The 20242-nt window shown below is 34.5% G+C and overlaps 1 protein-coding gene across 4 annotated transcripts; it reads left to right on the top strand.

The window, feature by feature from the left end:
* Positions 1-3519: 3519 nt before the first annotated feature.
* On the top strand, positions 3520-19886 carry LOC123210452 (protein HUA2-LIKE 2-like). 4 transcript variants are annotated; one of them, XM_044628812.1, is made up of 16 exons: positions 3525-3938; positions 4641-4717; positions 8773-10878; positions 11334-11802; positions 12418-12526; positions 12633-12745; positions 12834-13021; positions 13109-13547; positions 13660-14104; positions 14189-14365; positions 16986-17056; positions 17158-17234; positions 17332-17393; positions 17819-17937; positions 19243-19410; positions 19524-19886. In XM_044628812.1, exons 1-16 carry the CDS (start codon positions 3816-3818, stop codon positions 19554-19556), a joined length of 4776 nt encoding a protein of 1591 aa, XP_044484747.1. In that variant the 5' UTR covers positions 3525-3815; the 3' UTR covers positions 19557-19886. The 4 variants fall into 4 exon arrangements, with proteins under 4 accessions (XP_044484746.1, XP_044484743.1, XP_044484744.1 ...); XM_044628811.1 differs by lacking the exons at positions 16986-17056; positions 17158-17234; positions 17332-17393; ... (1 more) ...; positions 19243-19410; positions 19524-19886 and adding exons at positions 14588-14641; positions 14857-15306 and having other exon boundaries at positions 3520-3938; positions 11334-11383; positions 11525-11802; XM_044628808.1 differs by lacking the exons at positions 16986-17056; positions 17158-17234; positions 17332-17393; ... (1 more) ...; positions 19243-19410; positions 19524-19886 and adding exons at positions 14588-14641; positions 14857-15306 and having other exon boundaries at positions 3520-3938.
* Positions 19887-20242: the final 356 nt, after the last annotated feature.

Below are 20242 nucleotides of genomic sequence, written 5' to 3'. Positions count from 1 at the left end.
TTTAATATATAAAAGCTGTAATAGTCTTTGTCTAATTATTTATACTTTTCAATTTTTATTTTCTCAATATTACATTAATCTAAAAATTTGGGATCTCCTGGAAAAAAATGTTTAGGGATATGAAATTTTTTTATTTATATATAAAGACATTTTTGTTATTTCAAATTAAAATTTTGGGACAATTTTATTTGAAACCTTAATATTCAGAACAATTAATTTAATTTCCCTTAATTAAACTTATATTATTTTATTTTAAAATATAAATTATAATTATAAAATATTTAAAATTTAAAAATATCATTCATTAGATCTTCAATCTTTTAATTAAATTTAAGTAGACAATTTGTTACAAATTTATATTTTAAGATTTAGGCATGCTTCCTACTTGAAACCCCAATAGGCTACTTTTCAATTTTCAAGTTCTTTAATTTCTACATAAAATTTAGAAATTCAATTAATTCATGGCCAAAAGACTTATTTCCATCTAAGGTTTGTTGACACTTCAAACTCGTATATATTAATTTTGGAAAACCCAAATGTTCACTTATAATCCAAATCTATGAGAAAAAATCGATTGATTTAATTAAAAATTACTAATTTGCCCTTGCTCTTGGGTTTTATGTTATTCAAAATTTTAGCTTACAGTTGCCTCGAAGTTTAGAAACATTACACCTGCACCTCTGTTTCCATTGTTTTCACAAACAATGCCAACAACTTCTCCCCTCCTCTCTAGCCAATGAAGAAATCAAGGAACTTTGGTGACTACTCTATTCATCTATCGTCGATGAAGAAACCCTAATCTACAAGAACACTTATAACGAAGAAAACACTAGAATTGTGACATTCCTTTACACAAAAATCAGCATCGTTGGCTAAAAATAAGTGTTGTTAGCTGAAAACGAGCGTCAAGGAATCGACCCAGATCTCACAAGCATACATTGCCATTGTCGATCGAAAACGAATGTCATTGGTCGAAAATAAGCATTTTACCCAAATCTCTCAATCATTTTTTGATCGAAAAATCATGATTGAAGCACAGGAAATACCATTGGGGAGGGGAAGGTCTAAAGAAGAGTGAGTTCAGTCATCGGAGCGAGAGAGAGAGTTGGAGTAATTTTGTTGGAGAAATTGAAACCTAACAAGGGGAAAATTGTAACTTTTCAAAGTTTAATTTTGAGGTGAAGATTGTTAGTTTTTTAAACTAAGGGGGGAAATGAGATAAGGTTTTATGCTTTTTAATATATTATTGAATTCACAACAATTTTATCTCTAAAATTAATTGATTTTGTTAGTTTTATTCATTTATGAGTGAGAGTTTGTGTTTTCAAAAATTAATGAGTATGAATTTGGGGTTTCAATAAACCTTGGGTGAGAATAAGTCTTTTGACCTCAATTCATTGAAGAGAAAATTTTGTCCAAGTTCCATTTACCTAGAGGTTAATTTTAAGTAACTCTTTATATATAAGAAATAGTAGTATTACTTGCATAATTTTTGTGTATAAATAACAATATATCATCATACGATTGAATAAATATTCAATCACATTATGATACATAATTATTTATACATAAAATTTGTGCATATAATATTATTGTAGGAGAAAGGGCAAACAAATGTTATTCAAAACAATAAAATTATGGCCAAACAACTATTTCCCACCCAAGGTATGCATTTTTGTCAAGTTTCCCCCCATTAACTTTGAAAATACCATTTACCCACCCGTGGCCAGTTAAAATTAACAGTTTCAAGGGTAAAATCATCATTTTGTTTGTATTATTAAAAATAAACTTAAATTTGATTTTATTTTCCCCCTTAAACCATAAAAACTAACAATTTCCCTCAACCCAAGTTTTAAAAAACTGCATTTTTTCCCCTAGGGTTTTCAATTTCTGAGTTAGTTTTTTGGTGTCATTTCTTCCTCTCTGGCAACCTCCAGGCCACTCCTCTCTCTGACACGATTGTCCTGGAAACTGTCATCGATGAAGACGACTTGTCTTCGTCCTTCTCTGACGAAGACGAATCGTCTTCATCCAGAGATGACGATGGGGTCTTCGTCGACGAAGACCTCGTCTTCGTCTTCGTCTCAACGAAGAAGATTCGACGACTGTGTCTAGCATAATCGCCAGAAGGAGGCTGCGCCGAAGAGAAAGAGGAGTCGCCTGGAGGTCGCCGGAGAGAAAGAAATGGCACCGGAAAACTAACTCTAAAAAATTAAAAATCCTAAGAGGGAAAATGTTGTTTTTTAAAACTTGGGCCAGAGAAAATTGTTAGTTTTTAAAATTTTAGGGGAAAAAATGAGATAAATTTTTCAAGGGTTAGGGTTCCGTTAAATTTAACTGGTCACGGGTGGGTAAATGGTATTTTCAAAGTTAATAGGGGGAAACTGACAAAAGCGTATACTTTGGGTGGGAAATAGACGTTTGGCCTAAAAATATATACATAATTTTGTGTATAAATAACGTGTAATACTATGTGTTGTGTATAACTTTTGTATATAATTTTATACACAAATAATGATATATTAATATTTAATTAATTATTATTTTATTTTTAATTTTTAACTATTTTTATTATATAATAATATATTATTATTTATATATAAAATTTATACATATAATACTACTTTTAAAGAAATGCCTTCTCAAATAGCTCAAACTAAATATTTATGATAAATATAGAGGAAAAAGAAAGGATATTAAGGCCAAACGACTATTTCCCACCCAAAGTATGCTGTAATGACAAGTTTCTACCCTTTAACTATGGAAACACCAAATACCCACCCATGACCGATTAAATTTAACAGAACCCTAACGCCTGAAAATTTTATCTCTTTTTGCCCCCCTAAACTTTAAAAACTAAAATTTTTCCTCAGCGTTTGCAGATAGCTTCTCCCTCCCGAGACATCCTCTCCTTCCGGCGATCTCTTTCCTCCCATTTGGAGGGTCGATCGACGTCGGAGACGCCTTGGGAGACAAAGAGGACGAAGTTCTTCGTCTTCCCTGACGAAGTTCTTCGTCTCCCAAGGTGTCTCCGATACCGATCGACCCTCCAAATGGGAGGAAAGAGATCGTTGGAAAGAGAGAATGTCTCAGGAGGGAGAGGTCGTCGACAATAGAGCCGGAGAGGTAGTCGAAGATTTCAAAACCAAACCCTAGGATGAAATTGTCATTTTTTAAAACTTAGGTTGGGGGAAAATTTTAGTTTTCAAAGTTTAGGAGGGTAAAAGAGATTAAATTTTAGTTTATTTTTTAATATTATAGAAAAAATAACGATTTTATCCTTACTACCATTATTTTTAACTGGCTATGGGTGGGTATTTGGTGTTTCCATAGTTAAAGGGTAGGAAATTGTCATTATAGCATACCTTGGGTGGGAAATAGTCATTTGGCCGGATATTAATATTAAATTTAAATCTAGCCCAGGTTGGCACACAGCACTCTAATGTTATCCTACGCACTAGCGGCACACTTTAGACATATCTCACCAATCAATTTCAATATCTGCCTCTTCTGTTGTGTTGTGGGGAATGGTATGCCCTTCATTTTCCCACAATAATTCCCAAAATTACACACAGACGAACTCACTCTCGCTTGCTCCATCAAAATTAGGGTTTTCAATTAATTACTCACTCTTTCTTCTGCCAACTGTTGCGTTTCAATGCCTGCTAATTTCATAGCCAAATCGTGCCTCGATAACCCTAGACACTGCCAAGGAGCTCCTACCCGCGAGCCGTTTTGGCGTATCTCTCACTTTGTGCTTTCTTTAGTAGCTTTGACTCGCTTTTCGTGATACAATATAGTCGTTTGAGCATCCGATGGCGCCCAGTCGGAGAAAAGGTGCCGGCAAAGCCGCGGCCGCAGCCGCCGCTCGACGTCAATGGAAGGTCGGCGATCTCGTCCTCGCCAAAGTTAAAGGCTTCCCTGCTTGGCCTGCCACGGTATGCACCTCTTCCTTTTTCTGTTTGTGCGTATGATTAATTCCGAGAAGCAGAAAAGTTTGGTTTTTCCATGGATTTGGCAGTAGTAGGATATGCTATTCAGTTTCATTTTATGTGGTTTGTTTAATGATTTTGGTGGGTTGATGCTTTTTCTGGTTTTTGCTAATTTGGGCTTGCTAGTGTCTCCATAGTCAAGAGTATATATACTCTTGTCGGGGTGTTTATTTCTTATAATTGTTCTTGGTGATTTTATTTGCATGTGATTTGATTGGAGGCCTGTTTTTAATAGATAGTAAGCTTAAAGCAGGATTCTTGGGGTTTTCCTTTCGTAATTGAAAAAAAAAAGGAATAATTTTTTATGTCACTAACCCTTGCGCATCAGAAGACTAATTTTACAAATCCTTTTGTTATTCTCATTAACTTGAGACATTTTGGAGAAATTGATTCTTTTATCTCGTTTAGTTTAAAGCAGCTTGTTAAATTTGGTGTAAAAGAGTGAATTTTGTGATGTTGAAATGCTTCAACTACCTAGCATTATCATTTTCTTTAATGCTTGTACTTACATCTGAATTTAACCAAATGTTGCAGACACTTTTCTTTCTGTCTTTTTATTTTTAATTTTAAATTATTTTTGTTTTGTTGGCTAACTGGCCTAATGCATTGGTTTTCATTTATGGTTAATGTGTTGGTTTCTGATAACAGGTAAGTGAGCCTGCGAAGTGGGGCTATCCAGCAGATTGGAAGAAGGTACTGGTGTACTTCTTTGGAACTCAGCAAATGTGAGTGTTCTTGACAACGAGCTCGTTATTTTTGTTTAGACTGTTTTTCGGTATGAGTTTGGATGATATTTTGTGTGTTTTATGATTTAACATATTGCTTAGTTATGTGGTCATGCATTCTTATGTTTGTACTTTATTTTGTTTTTTTCTATTGACTGATTGACAATTGTATTTATTAATGGTGATATTGAATGACTGACAGTTGTTATAGGAAGGGCATGGTTATTAAGTTGATTTTGCTGACAAAACAAGATAATTCAAAGTGACCAATTTCCTGATGCATCTTAACTGTGGCTAATCTCTCTGGTGTGGATTTTATTTAATTATTTAGTTAACATTTTATCACCACTTTTATTAAATTACAGTTCATTATACATCTAATAATGTTGACCTAATAATGATAAATTCAAGGTTTAGTTGCTCTTCTGTCTCCACTGACCAATGAAAAGTGGAAGGTGATAGATTAGTGTATTTTGAAATGGATGGATTTTGTTTGTCTGTTATCCTATTCATCAGTAATTCTTAAGCCAAATGTCAGTTACATTTTTTTTCTTGTTCAAAGTGAAGATATGACCAAACTGTGGGTATTTCTTTAGTCTGCTTGTAGCAGATTTGTCTCTGAACATTTGTATAAACTTGTTTCAAGTGGTTGTTTTGTACTTCAGCATGTGGATTGTGGTATGGGATGATTATATGTGATAATCATGCTTCGGTAATACATGTGAGTATTGTCTTTCAGAATTTTAGGCTCATTGGATATACAATATGTTCTCATTAATTATAGATTTCAACCAGTGAGTGGTTAAGATTGATGAAGATGAGCATCTGTTAGGATGTCTTATCTTTAGTGCAAATCCATGCTGCTGGTGCATGGCTAAAAATGTGCCTCATCTTATCTATTGCCAGAAGGATATGAAGAGTTTGCACATGCGATTCCTAAGATGTGTTTGGTTGGGCAGGTTGGGATGTTGGGTCAGGGATGACATCAATAAAAGTTGGAAAAAACTTTTGTGAAAGTGTACTATTATATATGTTTATAACATGGTTGGGCTGTTTTACCAATTTCTTAGGTTGCAGTATCGGGTTTAATGTCTCCTTTCAGCTATGGTAGCATTAGATTTATAGAATGCCTTTTTTTCTTGTGGCTAATGTGTGAAACATTATGTTGGCTGGCTTATTGGAGTGTTGAGATTAGGAGGTGTTCATTTTGCACATTAGCTATGTTAATACAACAATGTGAAGAAATGTGATAGATGTGTGATATGTGGCAATATAGTATTTCATTTTTTTTAATAAAAGTGTCAATGTAATAGACTTGCATCTAAGAGAAGCTTTAGTTTGAATAATTTCGTTTAAAACAATATGAAAAGGGCTTCCCCCTAACACCTTGCAAATTGTCAACAAATGAACTTTGAAGTTTGATGCGACTTAGAATTTGTTTGAGTAGTCTTGGGCCTTGAGTTTGGGGAAGATAATTGAGTAGTTCTATGTGGGGATAGAATTATTATATAGAGTTAAAGACAATGTTTTCAGACCCAGACCCGGACTATACATTGACCTGGTGAGTCAAGTTCAATCGGTGGTCAAACTGGTGAATTGTTTAAATAAATATTAAAAATAATGTTCAAAATAATTTTGCATAATTAATTATTAAATATAAAATCTGAATTATATTAAGATAAAAATAAACTTGGCCTAATGACATATATGCACTTTATCAATTGATAAGGTGTTGAGTTTAAGTCCCAACAATTGTAAAACTTTTTATTTTCTTATAAAATACAAAAAATAGTTTAAATAAAATAATTATAATCCAAACATGCTGTGGCCTGGTGGTGTTTCTCAACATATGTAAAGGTTGACACGCAAGTTCAAGTCTCAGTCTTTGCAAAAAAAAAATTGTATTGTTATGCTGACATCATCATAAAGGTTTGACAGAGCTAAAATGTCGTCAAGTAGTTTGACTGTGGTTCACTCTGGTCCAGTTGGGCCAATCCAACTAGTTGGTCTAGTTTTAAACAGTGTTTATAGATACTTTTTGTGCCTCTCAAAGTGTGTTATTTTGAAATTGAATGCAAATTAATTTTTTGGAACTTTTGTTTTTAGTATATCTCTTGATTGCTTGATGAATTGTAAGGCTTTAGAGATGAATGAATAAATGATAAATTTATTGATAAGTTACAACAAAGCTAAAGCTAACAAATCAGTGAATTCTTATTTTTATTTTTTTTTGCAAAATCAAAAGCCATGCTTTTCAAGTTGATATACTTATTAGTTACTTGAAGGAAATGTTCTTAGCCAATTGGCTGTTGTGCATTTTGAAACTGATGGCCAAAATTTGAGCTAGGGTGTTGTTCAATTTCTTAGGTTTTGATCTCAAGGGTTAACAAAACAAGTGGAGCATTAGAACTTTAAGGTGAAGGCCTGGGTTCGAGACTCTGTCATGCTTATAACACCTTGACTTATCTAGTGCAATGGTTGTAGGTTCGGTCATTGTGGCCCGAGTTTACCCATCTATTCAATACGAGTAGTGTCCACGGTTATCCAAAAAAAAAAAAATCTTAGGTTTTGTTTGAAGCTTGGCCTGTTTTGGAATATGATGGCTATTAAGGCCACAATTTATGTTCTTGGTTTGTGAGGTCCAGAGACTTTGGGTTCAGTTTTTTATCATAGCTCAGCTGTGTATTTCATTTGCATGCATTTATCCCTTACCTGGGATCCTCTTTCTGGCTAGAACACTGTTCATCAAGAAATTATTTTTGTAATAAGTTTATGAATCTGTGGAAAAATTTCATTGAATATATTTTCGGAGACTAGGAAAAACTTATATCATACTAGATTCTTGGTTGGTTGATGATAGATTTGATTTATGTAAATACATACTATAATTCCTTTTATTTCCTAGTAGGCCTTTTAGTTCCTCCATATAATGTTTTTAATGAAGGATATTATTGATGGTCTTTTATATCAAGTATATTAGTTAGAAGCCGTTGATGAAGCTGAAAAGTTTGTTTCTTGCTTCCGTATCTTGGGGTTTTTGTTTGGAGGAAGAATGGTGAAGAAAAACATTTAAGTTCTTCCTTTTATAAATTGTTTGTTAACCAAATGTATGTTGTGTCGACATTTATGTACATAAATGAATGAGCATGGGTGTCTGCTTTTTTGCTGCTTCTTTTGTGGGTTTTAGTGATTGGTTAAATCCAGACCTGTATGGCAATTTTCCCCCTTCATGTGAAACAAGTGATTTTTTATCTCATTGTAGTTTCTTGTAATGGTTGAAAGTTGTTCGAAACCTTCTTGATTTGTTTAAATTATTTTCAGAAATCTAACGTGCAATTTGTTAGACCTCAGAATTATTGATATTTTTCAAATGATTTGGGTCTGCAATATGTTTATATAGACACATGATACTGGGGGGCAGATGTGTGATATGTGCCTTTTGTTCCATTTATTGATTTAGCAAGAATGTGTTGAAAGTTCATTTGTGTTTACACAACATGGGGATTGTTTTATATTGTGATTGAGTTTATTCAAGATCCATGTTGAAACCATACATTTTTTTTTGTGTGAAACATTTTACCATATGGAATTCAAGCCATCAATCATTCTGTACAAATTTTAGAAATGTCTCACTGTATCGTTTATTCTTTCAGCAAGTATGTGTTGTGCATGCATTTGTGTCTATGCCACTTGTGCGTTTTTTATACATGTTGAATATACTTATTCTTTTTTTGTATGGAACATGTTATCCTGTGACATTTAAACTGTTAATCTTCAATAGAAATTTTTGAAGTGTTACATTGCACTTGTATAAAATGAATTAAAAGCTTTTCCTTTTTCTTTTGCACATGAATTTTTTCTACTTGGTGAGGGTTGTCTGTTTGTTCTGTTAACTTTTATCTTGGTTTCTCTACTGGATGAGGGTGAAATGCATTTTGGTGTTAGTTGTTTTATTTGGCCCATTTTATGTCATTTCGTCTACAAGTGCATTTACTAGGAATTAGATTGAAGAAAATGGCAAGTGACCTCATTTGAATGGGTAATCTGTTATGCAGAGCCTTCTGCAATCCTGCTGATGTTGAAGCATTTACTGAAGAAAAAAAGCAGTCTCTTTTGGTTAAACGCCAGGGAAGAGGGGCAGATTTTGTTCGTGCTGTGCAGGAAATTATAGATAGTTACGAGAAATCAAAGAAACAGGACCAGGTTGATTCCAATTCTGGTGAAGAGGGCAATCTGGCAAATGGTGGGAATTCAGTGGAGTCATCTGCATGCTTTGGATTGAAGGACCGAACAGAAGCTTCTGAAGCAACACTTGATTCACGATTGAAACCTTCAAATTCTACTACAGCTGCTGACAATCTGAGTCTTCCATCTGAGAATGCTCCAGCTTGTGGACCATTAGATGTAAATCCTGATAAAGAGACCTCAGCAGAACCTGCTGATAATTTGGTTGTTAAAGAAACACCTGTTCTAACCACCTACTCTTCAAGAAAAAGATCCAGAGGCTTGCCATTTCAAAATACACAGAGAAAGATACTTTCAGCACGAAGGTCAAGAAGCTTATCAAGGTTTGAACCCTATACATCGCAGAATTGTATGATGCCGTATAGTGATGAGGGTAAGAATGTAGGGGACAAATCTGCCAACATTACTAGAGATGGATCCTTAAGAAGGAATAAACGAACCAGAAAATCACCTGATGCTTCTGATTGTGATGATGTGGATTCATTTGCTTATATATCAAATGGTAGCATTGAGGACAATGGATCTGAAATTGTAACAGCTGAATCTGATGCCTTCAGTCTGAATGAAGGCAGCACTGTGGATTCTGGTTGTAAAGTTGAACATTCAGAGACTGTTGTTGAGTGTTTGGAGGGAGATGTTGAGTTTTGCAAAGGGTTTGATTTCCAAATTAAGGCTGTTCTCTTTAAGAAGAAGAGAAAACCAACTCGAAAGCGAAGTACTAGTGATGCAGTTGATTATTCTGCAAGAACTGGCATGGAAGCTGATGTGGGGATAAATAATTGTCATATCTCACAAACTGATGATGGCAATATGAATGAAAATCTTTCAAAAGAAGATGGAGATGAACACCTACCGTTAGTGAAACGAGCCAGGGTTAGAATGGGCAAACAAGCCTCTGCAGATGGTTTGAAAAATTCTTTGCAGACTGAAGAAAAATCTTTCAAGGATGTCACTTTTAATATGTTAGGGCAAACCAGCCCCTCTTCGAATCATGATGATAATAGTCTAGTTGATAGAGATCCTTCTGGAGTTAATGGATCTCCAGAGAATGTATCACCTTTGAAGGACTGCACTGAAATCGTAGGAAATAGGTCACAGCTTTGGGAAGGTACAAAAAAACAATCTTATGTCTGTTCTGCTGATGGTGAAGCTGTTCTACCTCCATCTAAACGCCTTCATCGTGCACTGGAGGCAATGTCAGCTAATGCTGCTGAAGACGGTCAAGTGTGCATTGAGGCATCATCTACCATAAATCCATCTGTTGATGTTTTATGTGTTGAATCCTTAACAAGATATTCTAATGAGACTATTGAAAGCAAAGAAGGGACTGGTATGGGACTGCACAGTGGACACTCTGCTGACAATGTTGCTTCTGGTTTCTGTTCTAGCACAAATCCCAGAATTTTGGAGGGGTCTACCAAATCTTCTGGAGAAGCACAGAGTTCTGATCAACTCATCAAGAGTTGTAAGAGCGAAAAACATCAATTGCACGCAGATGTTGTAGGGCCTATGAACAATGTTGATGGCAAAAACCCTACGGGTTTACCTTTGGCTAAGCATACCATCCAGACTGTGGTTCAAGCTCAAATGCCGGAACATATTTTGTCTAGTCCTGACAAAAGACAGGCTATATCTAGATCAGACCAAGATTTATTTGATCAGTTGTTGCTATCTAAGGATGAAGGCAATGCTGAGAATCTTGGGTTGAGTGATTTTAGAGCTGAAAATCTGGAGAGAGAGCTTGATACTGTTGAAAATGAGTCAAGTCTGCATCCTGTGTCAGGGGTTGATGAAAGGGCTAAGGTTTCACCTAAGATTGGTGCAGATGCCCATCAGTACAATTTGGAGGAAACTGGTTGTGGTAATAGTGAGTCTTTGAGGTCTCAAATTGATGAAAACTGCCAAATTAATGGAATGTAAGTTGATATGCCTATACTTTAGTCTGGTTTATTCTCTGAATAACCAACATTATTTTACCATTGGCTCCAGAAAAGTATCTTTTTTTCTTCTGAAGTTGAGATAAGAAATTCATGAGCCTCAGTAGAGTAGGTACTGAATAAAATCATGGCACCTTTCCAAAAGGCATGTGAAAATATTATGTCCTCAATTCTTGTCTCAAATATTAGAACATGGTAATGGAAGAATTTTTCAAACGGTGAACAATTAAGATGAAAAATTGTAACAAATTTGCTGATGGCAGAGCCTGTGAGATCTGTATTAACTAAGCATTGTTCTGATTCTGTTTTTAGTTCTTTTCTGACAGATCATTTTCTTGATTCTGTTTCTTGTTCCTTGTTTTGTTACTGTTGGAGGAAATATCTTAGTATATTTTATTCTAAATTTAAATATCCACTCTACGTTTTTGTCTTAGGTGTGGCATTACGGAAGAGCTTAAAGATAAAGAAAGTCAGAAGGATAAAGGTTTGGTTTCCATTTCTGTTGATTGTTTGGTTGACAAGGTTGTTTCCTACGTTCAGTTAACTTCATCTACTGTTGATGGGGTGGATTCTCCGGCACGGGTTTCTACTTCCAATACCTCACTTTGTCACATATCTACATCAGAAAGTGCAAATGTTCAAAAGAATGCCCCTTGTAGCCCCAATATTCATTCACAGCACAAGAAAATTTTGGGTGCTCCAGCTGCTGATGAAGATGGAAACACTGATACATCCATAACTCAAAGACCAAAATCTGTGGGGAAGTGGAGTAACTATTCGGAATCAAATGTTGCTCTTACTTCTTTTGAGGCTTTGCTTGGGTCATTAACAAGGACAAAGGAGAGTATTGGCCGAGCAACTCGCATAGCTATTGACTGTGCAAAGTTAGGTGTTTCTGCGAAGGTAGGATACTGCATTTTTGCTTATTTGACATGCTTCATTTCTTTACCTTATAAAACTGTAGATTTTTACATCGTTAATGGGAAGAGTATTATGGCTTTCTTATTTCATCATAGGACTTTTAACTCACGGTTGTCCCAGATTTTTATATGTAGGATGAAAGTTCTGCATATACTTTGGTTTTGTATGATGAGAGCAAGTTTATGAATTGTTAGTGGGTATTTCACTTTCTTTTTCTTTTTTCTCATTGATTCTGAGAGTGAATTTATGGATTACTAGTGGCGTTTGAATCTTGTGAATTTTGGTAATGATTCACTGTCATAATGCATGATTTGTTGCTGATATGCAAACAGAATTGTTCACAAATAGAAATAAGGAAAGATTTTCAGAAGTTTGTGGTATTTGAATGTAGTGATGATATATTCTATTGGGTCTTTGTAAGAATTATGTTTCTCACTAGTTTTTTTAGCCCTCATCTCGCACTTTTATTTTAAAATATTCTTATAAATTTCCTGAAGACCTTTTTTCACCTCATTGGTAAAGAAGTTTGACTACCTTGAAATGTTGATATCCTGTTCAGTTTAATCATGTGTTATTTTTCTTCCTTTATTAAATTAGGTGGTGGAAATTCTAGTTCGAAATTTGGAGAATGAGTCTAGCTTGCACAAACGGGTGGATTTGTTCTTCCTTGTAGATTCTATAGCTCAGTGCTCTCGAGGTTTGAGAGGTAAATTACCTGCAGTCTTGTTATACCGTGATTTCCTTAAATTTTTAATGATTTAAAATTAAATTATTTGCTTGTGGGGGTTTTTGGTTGTGTTATAAATATCCAGGTGATATTGGTGGTATATACCCTTCGGCTATTCAGGCTGTGCTGCCTCGTTTACTGTCAGCTGCTGTTCCTCCTGGTAATACTGCTCTGGAAAATCGTAGGCAATGTTTAAAGGCAAGTAGAGGAATATTTCCAACTTATTTTCTAGTTTAATTATTGTCTTTTCTTTCCGGTATTTTTTACCATTACCTCTTTTGTGTAGGTTTTGAGGCTTTGGCTGGAAAGAAGAATACTTCCAGAATCAGTCATTCGTCACCATATGCGAGAACTCGATTCATTTAGTTTTTCATCTTCTGCTGGTGCCTATTCTCGTCGTTCAGCAAGAACAGAAAGGGCTTTAGATGATCCTATTAGAGATATGGAGGGTATGTTTGTTGATGAATATGGAAGGTATGACTTTGTTGAATCTTTTTCTTAGTCTAGATCAACTTAAATTATTTAGACGTTATTATTGATAGGGCATTCCTTTTGCCTCAGCAATTCAAGTTTTCAGCTTCCCGGATTTTGTATGCCCCGCATGCTAAGGGATGAAGATGAAGGAAGTGATTCTGATGGAGGGAGTTTTGAAGCTGTCACTCCTGAACGTAAATCTGAAACCCCTGAGGAGCAGGTTACAGTCCCTGTCATTGAAAAGCATAGACATATATTGGAAGACATTGATGGTGAACTTGAAATGGAGGATGTGGCCCCCCCTTGTGACATGGAGATGGGTTCAATCAATAACAGTGCTGAAGTCAATGCTGCTCAGACATCACATGATCAGTTATTGCCCTTTGTCCCTCCACTCCCACAAGATGTGCCTCCTTCGTCACCACCATTGCCTCCATCTCCCCCTCCCCCTCCACCACCACCACCTCCTCCTTCTCTTCCCCCATGTGCACTTCCTGATCCTTACTCTAATGGAGGAAGCATGCATGTATGTTCTATTGTCATTTGTATATTTAAAATTTTTCTTTGCCGGTAGTGGTTTGAAAGAAGTGGGATGTGTTTATTTAGTATTTCTTTTTGGTTTTGGCTAACATTTGCAGAATATGCAAAATAATGTGAGGCAATCTGTAGCCCAGCCATCTGTTGCACCAGGAATGAATCCATCAATGCCCACAAATGCAGTTCTTTATCATCCTCCTGATTGTCGGGATCATCAGATGCCAATGCCGATGTCTGACTCTGCTAGCTCTTTTGGCAGTTATCCTGTATGCCGGTCAAACAATCTTCAACAATCTGATAGCCGAAGGTTCCATCACAAGCCATACCCTCCCCTGCCACCTCATGCACCGGCATCAAATCAGTTCTCATATATTCAGGCGGGCCAGAATGTTAAATCTAGGAGGGAGCCCCCACTGCCTTCCCACTCACATAGACACCATTCTTTGCCTCGTGATGGTGGAAATTATTATAATAACCATGATAGAATGAAATCAGCCTCATACGAACTCCAAGAGAATTGGAGGTTTCCTGCTCCCTCTTTTTCTGGTGAGGATATTTAGCAGTAAGTTGCGGATGTATCATTGTTTTCTCTGGTGGCATTGCTAATACTGTTCTTTCCTTTTTATCCAGGTCCAAGATATCATGACAAAGCCAAAGAATCTTATGGACCTGGTTATGGTGGTCCCTTCTGTGAGCCAACAAGAATGCCACACCAAGGGTGGGCATACCCTCCCCGGGGAATGAATCACAGGAGCTCTTTTCCCATTAGACCACCTTCTGGAGGTCCTGTACCGGTGGGAATAAGGGGTATGTAAAATTATTGGTAGATTATCTTTTGAAAGAAAACAGCAAACGTTGTTTGTCATCTCTCTTTGAGATTTCTTACTTATATCTGTTGTATGCTTTGTTCTTGCAATATCATTAAAATTTGCAATGACTGGGTCAGCTGCTATCCAGCTCCTGTTAGAATTGTATGTTAGGTTGCTTAACAAAATTTAGCGGCTGAAGGATATTTTTTTCGTGTTTCAGCTCCAGGCAGTTGGCGGCCAAGATGAACAAAATATAATTACACCATAAGCATCGGTATGATATTTTAATAACTGCAATTATGGTTTTTGCATGGAATTCAAGTGCAGAATTGAAATTGGAATCGATCTATTCTGGAAAAATGGGGAATGGCATTTCCAATTCCAATTTAAAAAAGCTCTAATTCTATTGTACCTGACAACTGTTATTGAAAACTTTTGATTGCCTTTTTTTTTTCTTGTCACATAATTTTTATAGTTTATGATTGTTAGGTTTGACCCAATTTTGATCTTGGTTCTGCGGCTTGTTCAAAAAGAGTGAGTCATTTCCTCAGCCAAGCCTCATCGTTGCACCAAGGAACAAACTTCAGATGAGAGGGTTAGGCTTAGGAGTTACATGCTTGGACTGTATATATGTATTTTATCAACTCATCTGCAGAAAGCAGGAGGGTGTTAAGATAATATAGTCATGGCCATGGGAGAGAGCGTTGGATTTGGGAATGTAACTTTTATCAACTCTAGAATTTTCTCATTCCTTTACAAATTTTAAAGTGTAAATTGTTGGAAGCCTTTATAGGAACCCTTTTCGTTTAGGCATATGATGGAACCTCTACCTAAGTTCCACATTTTTTGTTACATTGGAAAAATTCAGCCCCAATTTAGAACGAGTGGCTTATATAAACTGATGATTTATATATATTATAAATTCAATGTTGCAGCTTATTTATCGTTCAATGTGACCAATCTTCTTAGAGGAATAACTGGAAATTATATTAATTGGGTTTACGAGAGTTTGAGAAGTTTGTTGGGGAGCTGGTGCATCATAAAGACTGGTCGGTTTTAGATTTTATGAATTCAGCTTCTGTCATTTTCTGGTGATAAAGTTGTATGTATTATCGGAGGCTTGAAATAAATACAATTATTTAAGGTTCGGAGATTTTAGAAAAAGTTATGGGTTGGATTTCAAGATCCAAAGGATTTATTTTCACCTAAAGTATCTTTTTATTTTAAGTTTTTTTCTCTTATCTTTGAAAATATCAAATATCTATTTATGAATTATTAAAATTAACAGTTTTAGAGATAAAATTATTATTTTATCTATAATATAAAAAATAAATTAAAATTTAATCTTATTTTCTCTTCTAAACATTAAAAGTTAAAAGTTTTTTTTTTCTAATTCAAGTTTTAAAAAATGATAATTCTCCTCCTAAGGTTTACTCTGCAAATCTCTAATGTCAAATCTGATGTTATCATCGGCGATGAATATCTCTTCGATGTCTTATCTCCCTTCGGTTGTTAAGTTTCTTTTCTTTGGAAGATTGGACAATGTCGATTGACAATGGAAATAACTCTTAGCTTTGTTAGGAAAACAAAGACAAGATCCAATGAAGACGAAAGATCTCGTCTTTGTCGGGGAGACCATATTTCATTTTTCTTGATGAAACATTGTCTCCTATCAAGTTTAGGACTGTCGGTTGAAAAAAAAGATGGTGAGGGAGTGATTATTAGAGGAAGAGAAAGAAGATGCCATCAAAGATGGTGTAAAATTTCAAAAACCAAATCCTAGGGAAGAAAATACTATTTTTTAAAACTTGACTTACAGGAAAATTGTTAGTTTTTTGGGTTTAGGAAGGGAAAAAAAAATAAGATTTTAAGAAATTAGAGTTTCGTTAACTTTAACCACTCATAAATGGGTAAATAAGATTTTCAAATTTAAGAGATGAAAACTTGAAATAAGATGATACTTTAGGTCAGAAATAGTCGTTTGACCTTTTTTTTTATGAGAAACCTTATCCGAATTAAATCATTCTTTTGAGACTAAATTAATCACACAGAATAAGTTTTACCTTAGGTAAAAACTAGGTATGTTGCACATAATAATTTCACCTAATTCTTGAGGGATCCGTTAAATTCGAATAACATATATTGTTTGTTTCATGTTAAAATTAGTCGTAACATAAAATCTTTATCGCTTGATTTTGGGTAATGAGACTTTGAATTTGGTAGATTATGTTCTATTTTATGATTTTTGTTAAAAAGTTAAAATATGAAGTCTATGATATTTAATTATGCTACTTAATTAAATGAGTGTAACTTAAAGATGGTTAATTATTTTTTTAATAAATTAAAATAATATTAAGATTTAATAATTAGATTATCATTCCTATCATCCATTACGTTACATTATTAATAAAATATTTTAATATGAATAATAATAAAAGATGCATCATTATCGCAGTAATTAAAGCCCGTATTTGGACAAGGCTGGTCCCATCATTCATTTAAAACGTTAATAATAATAATAAATTAATAATTAAATCTAATGGCTGAAGAATTCATGGTTGAATTGAACCTCCGAAATATAGAAGGTGAACGGAAAACGTATAGAAGCTGAAAACAAGTTGCATCTGATACCCAGATGGGAGCTTCTCCTTCAGTTCCGCAGAAATCAATCCACGATTTCACTGTCAAGGTTTTCTTTTTCTTTTTTTAATTCTATTTTGTTTCTATTCTCTGTTGCTTTAATGAATTGTTAATCATTTCTTTGTGTTGAATCAATTGGGTTTGGAACAGGATAGCAGAGGCAAAGATGTGGACCTCAGCATTTACAAAGGAAAGGTCCTCCTTGTTGTCAACGTTGCCTCCAAATGGTATTCCTTTTCCCCTTTTCTGCTTTTGCTTTGGGCTTTTAATTATTCTTTCTTATGCTGATTTCGTTTTTTGCTCTTGTTTTGGCTTTTGGAACAGTGGCTTTACGAATTCGAATTATACCCAGTTGACTGATCTCTACAACAAATACAAGGATAACGGTTCTTTTTTATTTTCTTCCATCTTCTAATGTTTCATGTTTCAAGTGCAAAATTCTATTTTCCTTTTTTTTTTTTTTAAATTTGTGATAAAATCAAATTAGTTATTTTGTTTGTTGTTTTAAGCTGTTGTCACCTATCAGTGGATGTGCTTCTGTAAATTTTGTTTCTTTATGTTTTTGAATGGTTTTTTCTTTGGCCTAATTGAAGCAAACTCATGCATGCAATAGCCTATGTTCTATGTAAATTTTTTAAAATTTTCTTCTGTTATGCTAAAAGATTGTTTAAGCGTATTTTTGCTTTGATGTTGCAATCATCAACACAAAAATTAGGTTTTTGTATATTGCAGCTGTTAGTTTCTTCTCTGATTTTTGTGTAAATGTTCTTTTTAGGGACTTAAAAATTTAAATTTCATCGGATGATTTCAGGTTTTGAAATCTTGGCATTTCCGTGCAATCAATTTCTGAAGCAGGAGCCTGGGTCAAGCCAGGACGCTCAAGAATTTGCATGTACAAGATTCAAGGCTGAATATCCAATCTTTCAAAAGGTGAATTTGTTATTATGAATATTGGTAATCAATCCTTTTATTGCTTTTTTTCTTTTTTTCCTCAATGTTGCCTTACTAAACTAACTTTCTAGTCAGTTTACCTTTTAGGAAGCAGTTTCTTAGCGTATTTACTAAATGTGAATGATTTAACTATGGAAACTCAATTACATGGAGAGATTGTTTTAGTTTTCATTGTGAAACATTCTCTTTGCTATTACTCTTTTATGCCAACAATCTAAGTGTGAACTCCTGGTGCTAGATGTGAATGTTATAAAATTAGTTGTGTTTTTAAATGTTGTGTTGTTTAAAATCTGTGATGACATCTTCAAGTCCAATAGATATTTGAAATATATAAATAAAATAAAAAATTTGTAGCTTTAGGAACAATCACAATTATAATAGATAGAAGAATAGGCAGAATGGGTATGAAAAGAATATGATCCAACTCATATTGCTTTGGCTAAGATATTGAGGCTTTTATCTTACTCAAAATCACCTCATCAACCAGCTTGCAACGTGATAGGAACCTCTAAACAGACAAAATATTTCAGTATGAAACAATGCTGCCAACAAGAGGTGTCATCTTTTCTCAAGGCTGTAGCCTCCCAATCATCCAAAGGCTACCCTAAACTCAAAGACAATATTTTTCATTTTTTTCTTTTACAATCTAGCTCTCCTTTATATATGTTGCTCATACCAACCGTTCATGTTTCTTACCTATATTCATGACTCCACAATCCTATTTATTTCACCTCAATATTAGTCCTAATAAATTATTATCCCATATAAAGATTATCCTAATTATTATCATAATTAGTATTAATAAATATTATTTATTATTATTTTGTAATCCTGTCAAAACATAATGCCTGAATCAGGTTTGGATCTCAATTTCAAAATTTGTTTGGCATTGATGCTGTCTAACTTTTATCTTTGCTTTAGTTTATTCATCTATGTCAGTTACAAATTTATTCAGGTTCAGCTTTACTGTTGTCCTTCACGGATTTAATGAATAAGTTTCTGGTGTCTACTTATTTATTTCTGGTTGATGTTCACAGATAGTGAATACTCATTCAAATTAGAAAATTGTTAAATTGGTTTTCAGTATAGATCTTTCACCATGTTTATCAGTTTTATGTATTTGAAAATATGTCAATGGTTCCTAACATCACCATGTTTTATTCTTTGAAAGTTGAGTTAGTGTTTGTATCTGCTTGGATATTCTTGCCTTGATTGCAGAAGTTAGTTGATGACATTTAGTTGTAACTGTAATTGAGAAATGATGCTCAATTATCTTATATATAGGTACGTGTCAATGGCCCAACTACAGCACCTGTCTACCAATTCCTCAAAGCAAGCTCTGGGGGATTCTTTGGGTCCAGAATAAAGTGGAACTTTACCAAGTTTTTGGTTGATAAAGAGGGGCATGTCATTGATCGCTATGGCACAACAACTCCTCCTATGGCAATTGAGGTACTCTATGTCTCCAGCACAAGTGCTGCCCATCAATACATGTGTCTTGCATTTTTGTGGTTTCCAAATAACTCATGTTGGTCTTCCTTTTTGCTTTTGATTTCTTGATGCAGGCTGACATAAAGAAAGCTCTGGGAAATGTTTAAAAAATATATGATTATGATTCTAATTCAGTGGAAGTCATGATAAGTTCCTCTGATGACTCGTGTCTATTATATTGCCTTAACATATTATGTTTAATTCTTGTCTTGTTCTTTTTTTTTTTTTCTATCATGTATCCCCTGCATACTGTAATTTATATTCATCAAAATTTGTGTGCACTTTGAGATTGTAAAGATCCTAGCCTGGTGATAGGACTGTAGATACTGTTGTGTTGTTTTGTGGAAGCTTAGTAAGGCTGTAGTCATGTGAAGGACAATATCAGCATTTTCCATGTTTAAATAATATCAGCATTTTCCATGTTTAAAAAGATAAAAGGAGACACAATTTTTCTCTGTTTAGTTGCTAAGAAATGATGGAAGGTTGAAAAAAAGGGCTAAAGAATGTACTCATTCAACCAAATTGTGTGATTTCTATGTTGTAATGTGATTACCCTTTTCTTCTCTTTTCTTTTTGTGCTTTAAATGCCCAAGTTTTTGGGCTGGCTTTAGTTCTCAGGCCTATTGCTTCTAATTTGCAATCCATCACAAAAATAAAGAATGCAGTTGAGTTCTGAAAAGGAAATGGTGTGATGGTCAAAAGTAGGCCTGTCAGTTGGATCGAATTTGTTTCATATTAGTTTGAATTTTAAGCTGAAAACCTTCAATTTTAACTTGATCTAGATTAAAATCAT

This window comes from Mangifera indica, chromosome 3 (genome assembly GCF_011075055.1).
Source record: "Mangifera indica cultivar Alphonso chromosome 3, CATAS_Mindica_2.1, whole genome shotgun sequence".
Lineage (NCBI taxonomy): Eukaryota > Viridiplantae > Streptophyta > Magnoliopsida > Sapindales > Anacardiaceae > Mangifera > Mangifera indica.
The sequence above is the reverse complement of the archived record's forward strand: the minus strand, read 5'-3'. Positions and strand labels throughout refer to the sequence as shown.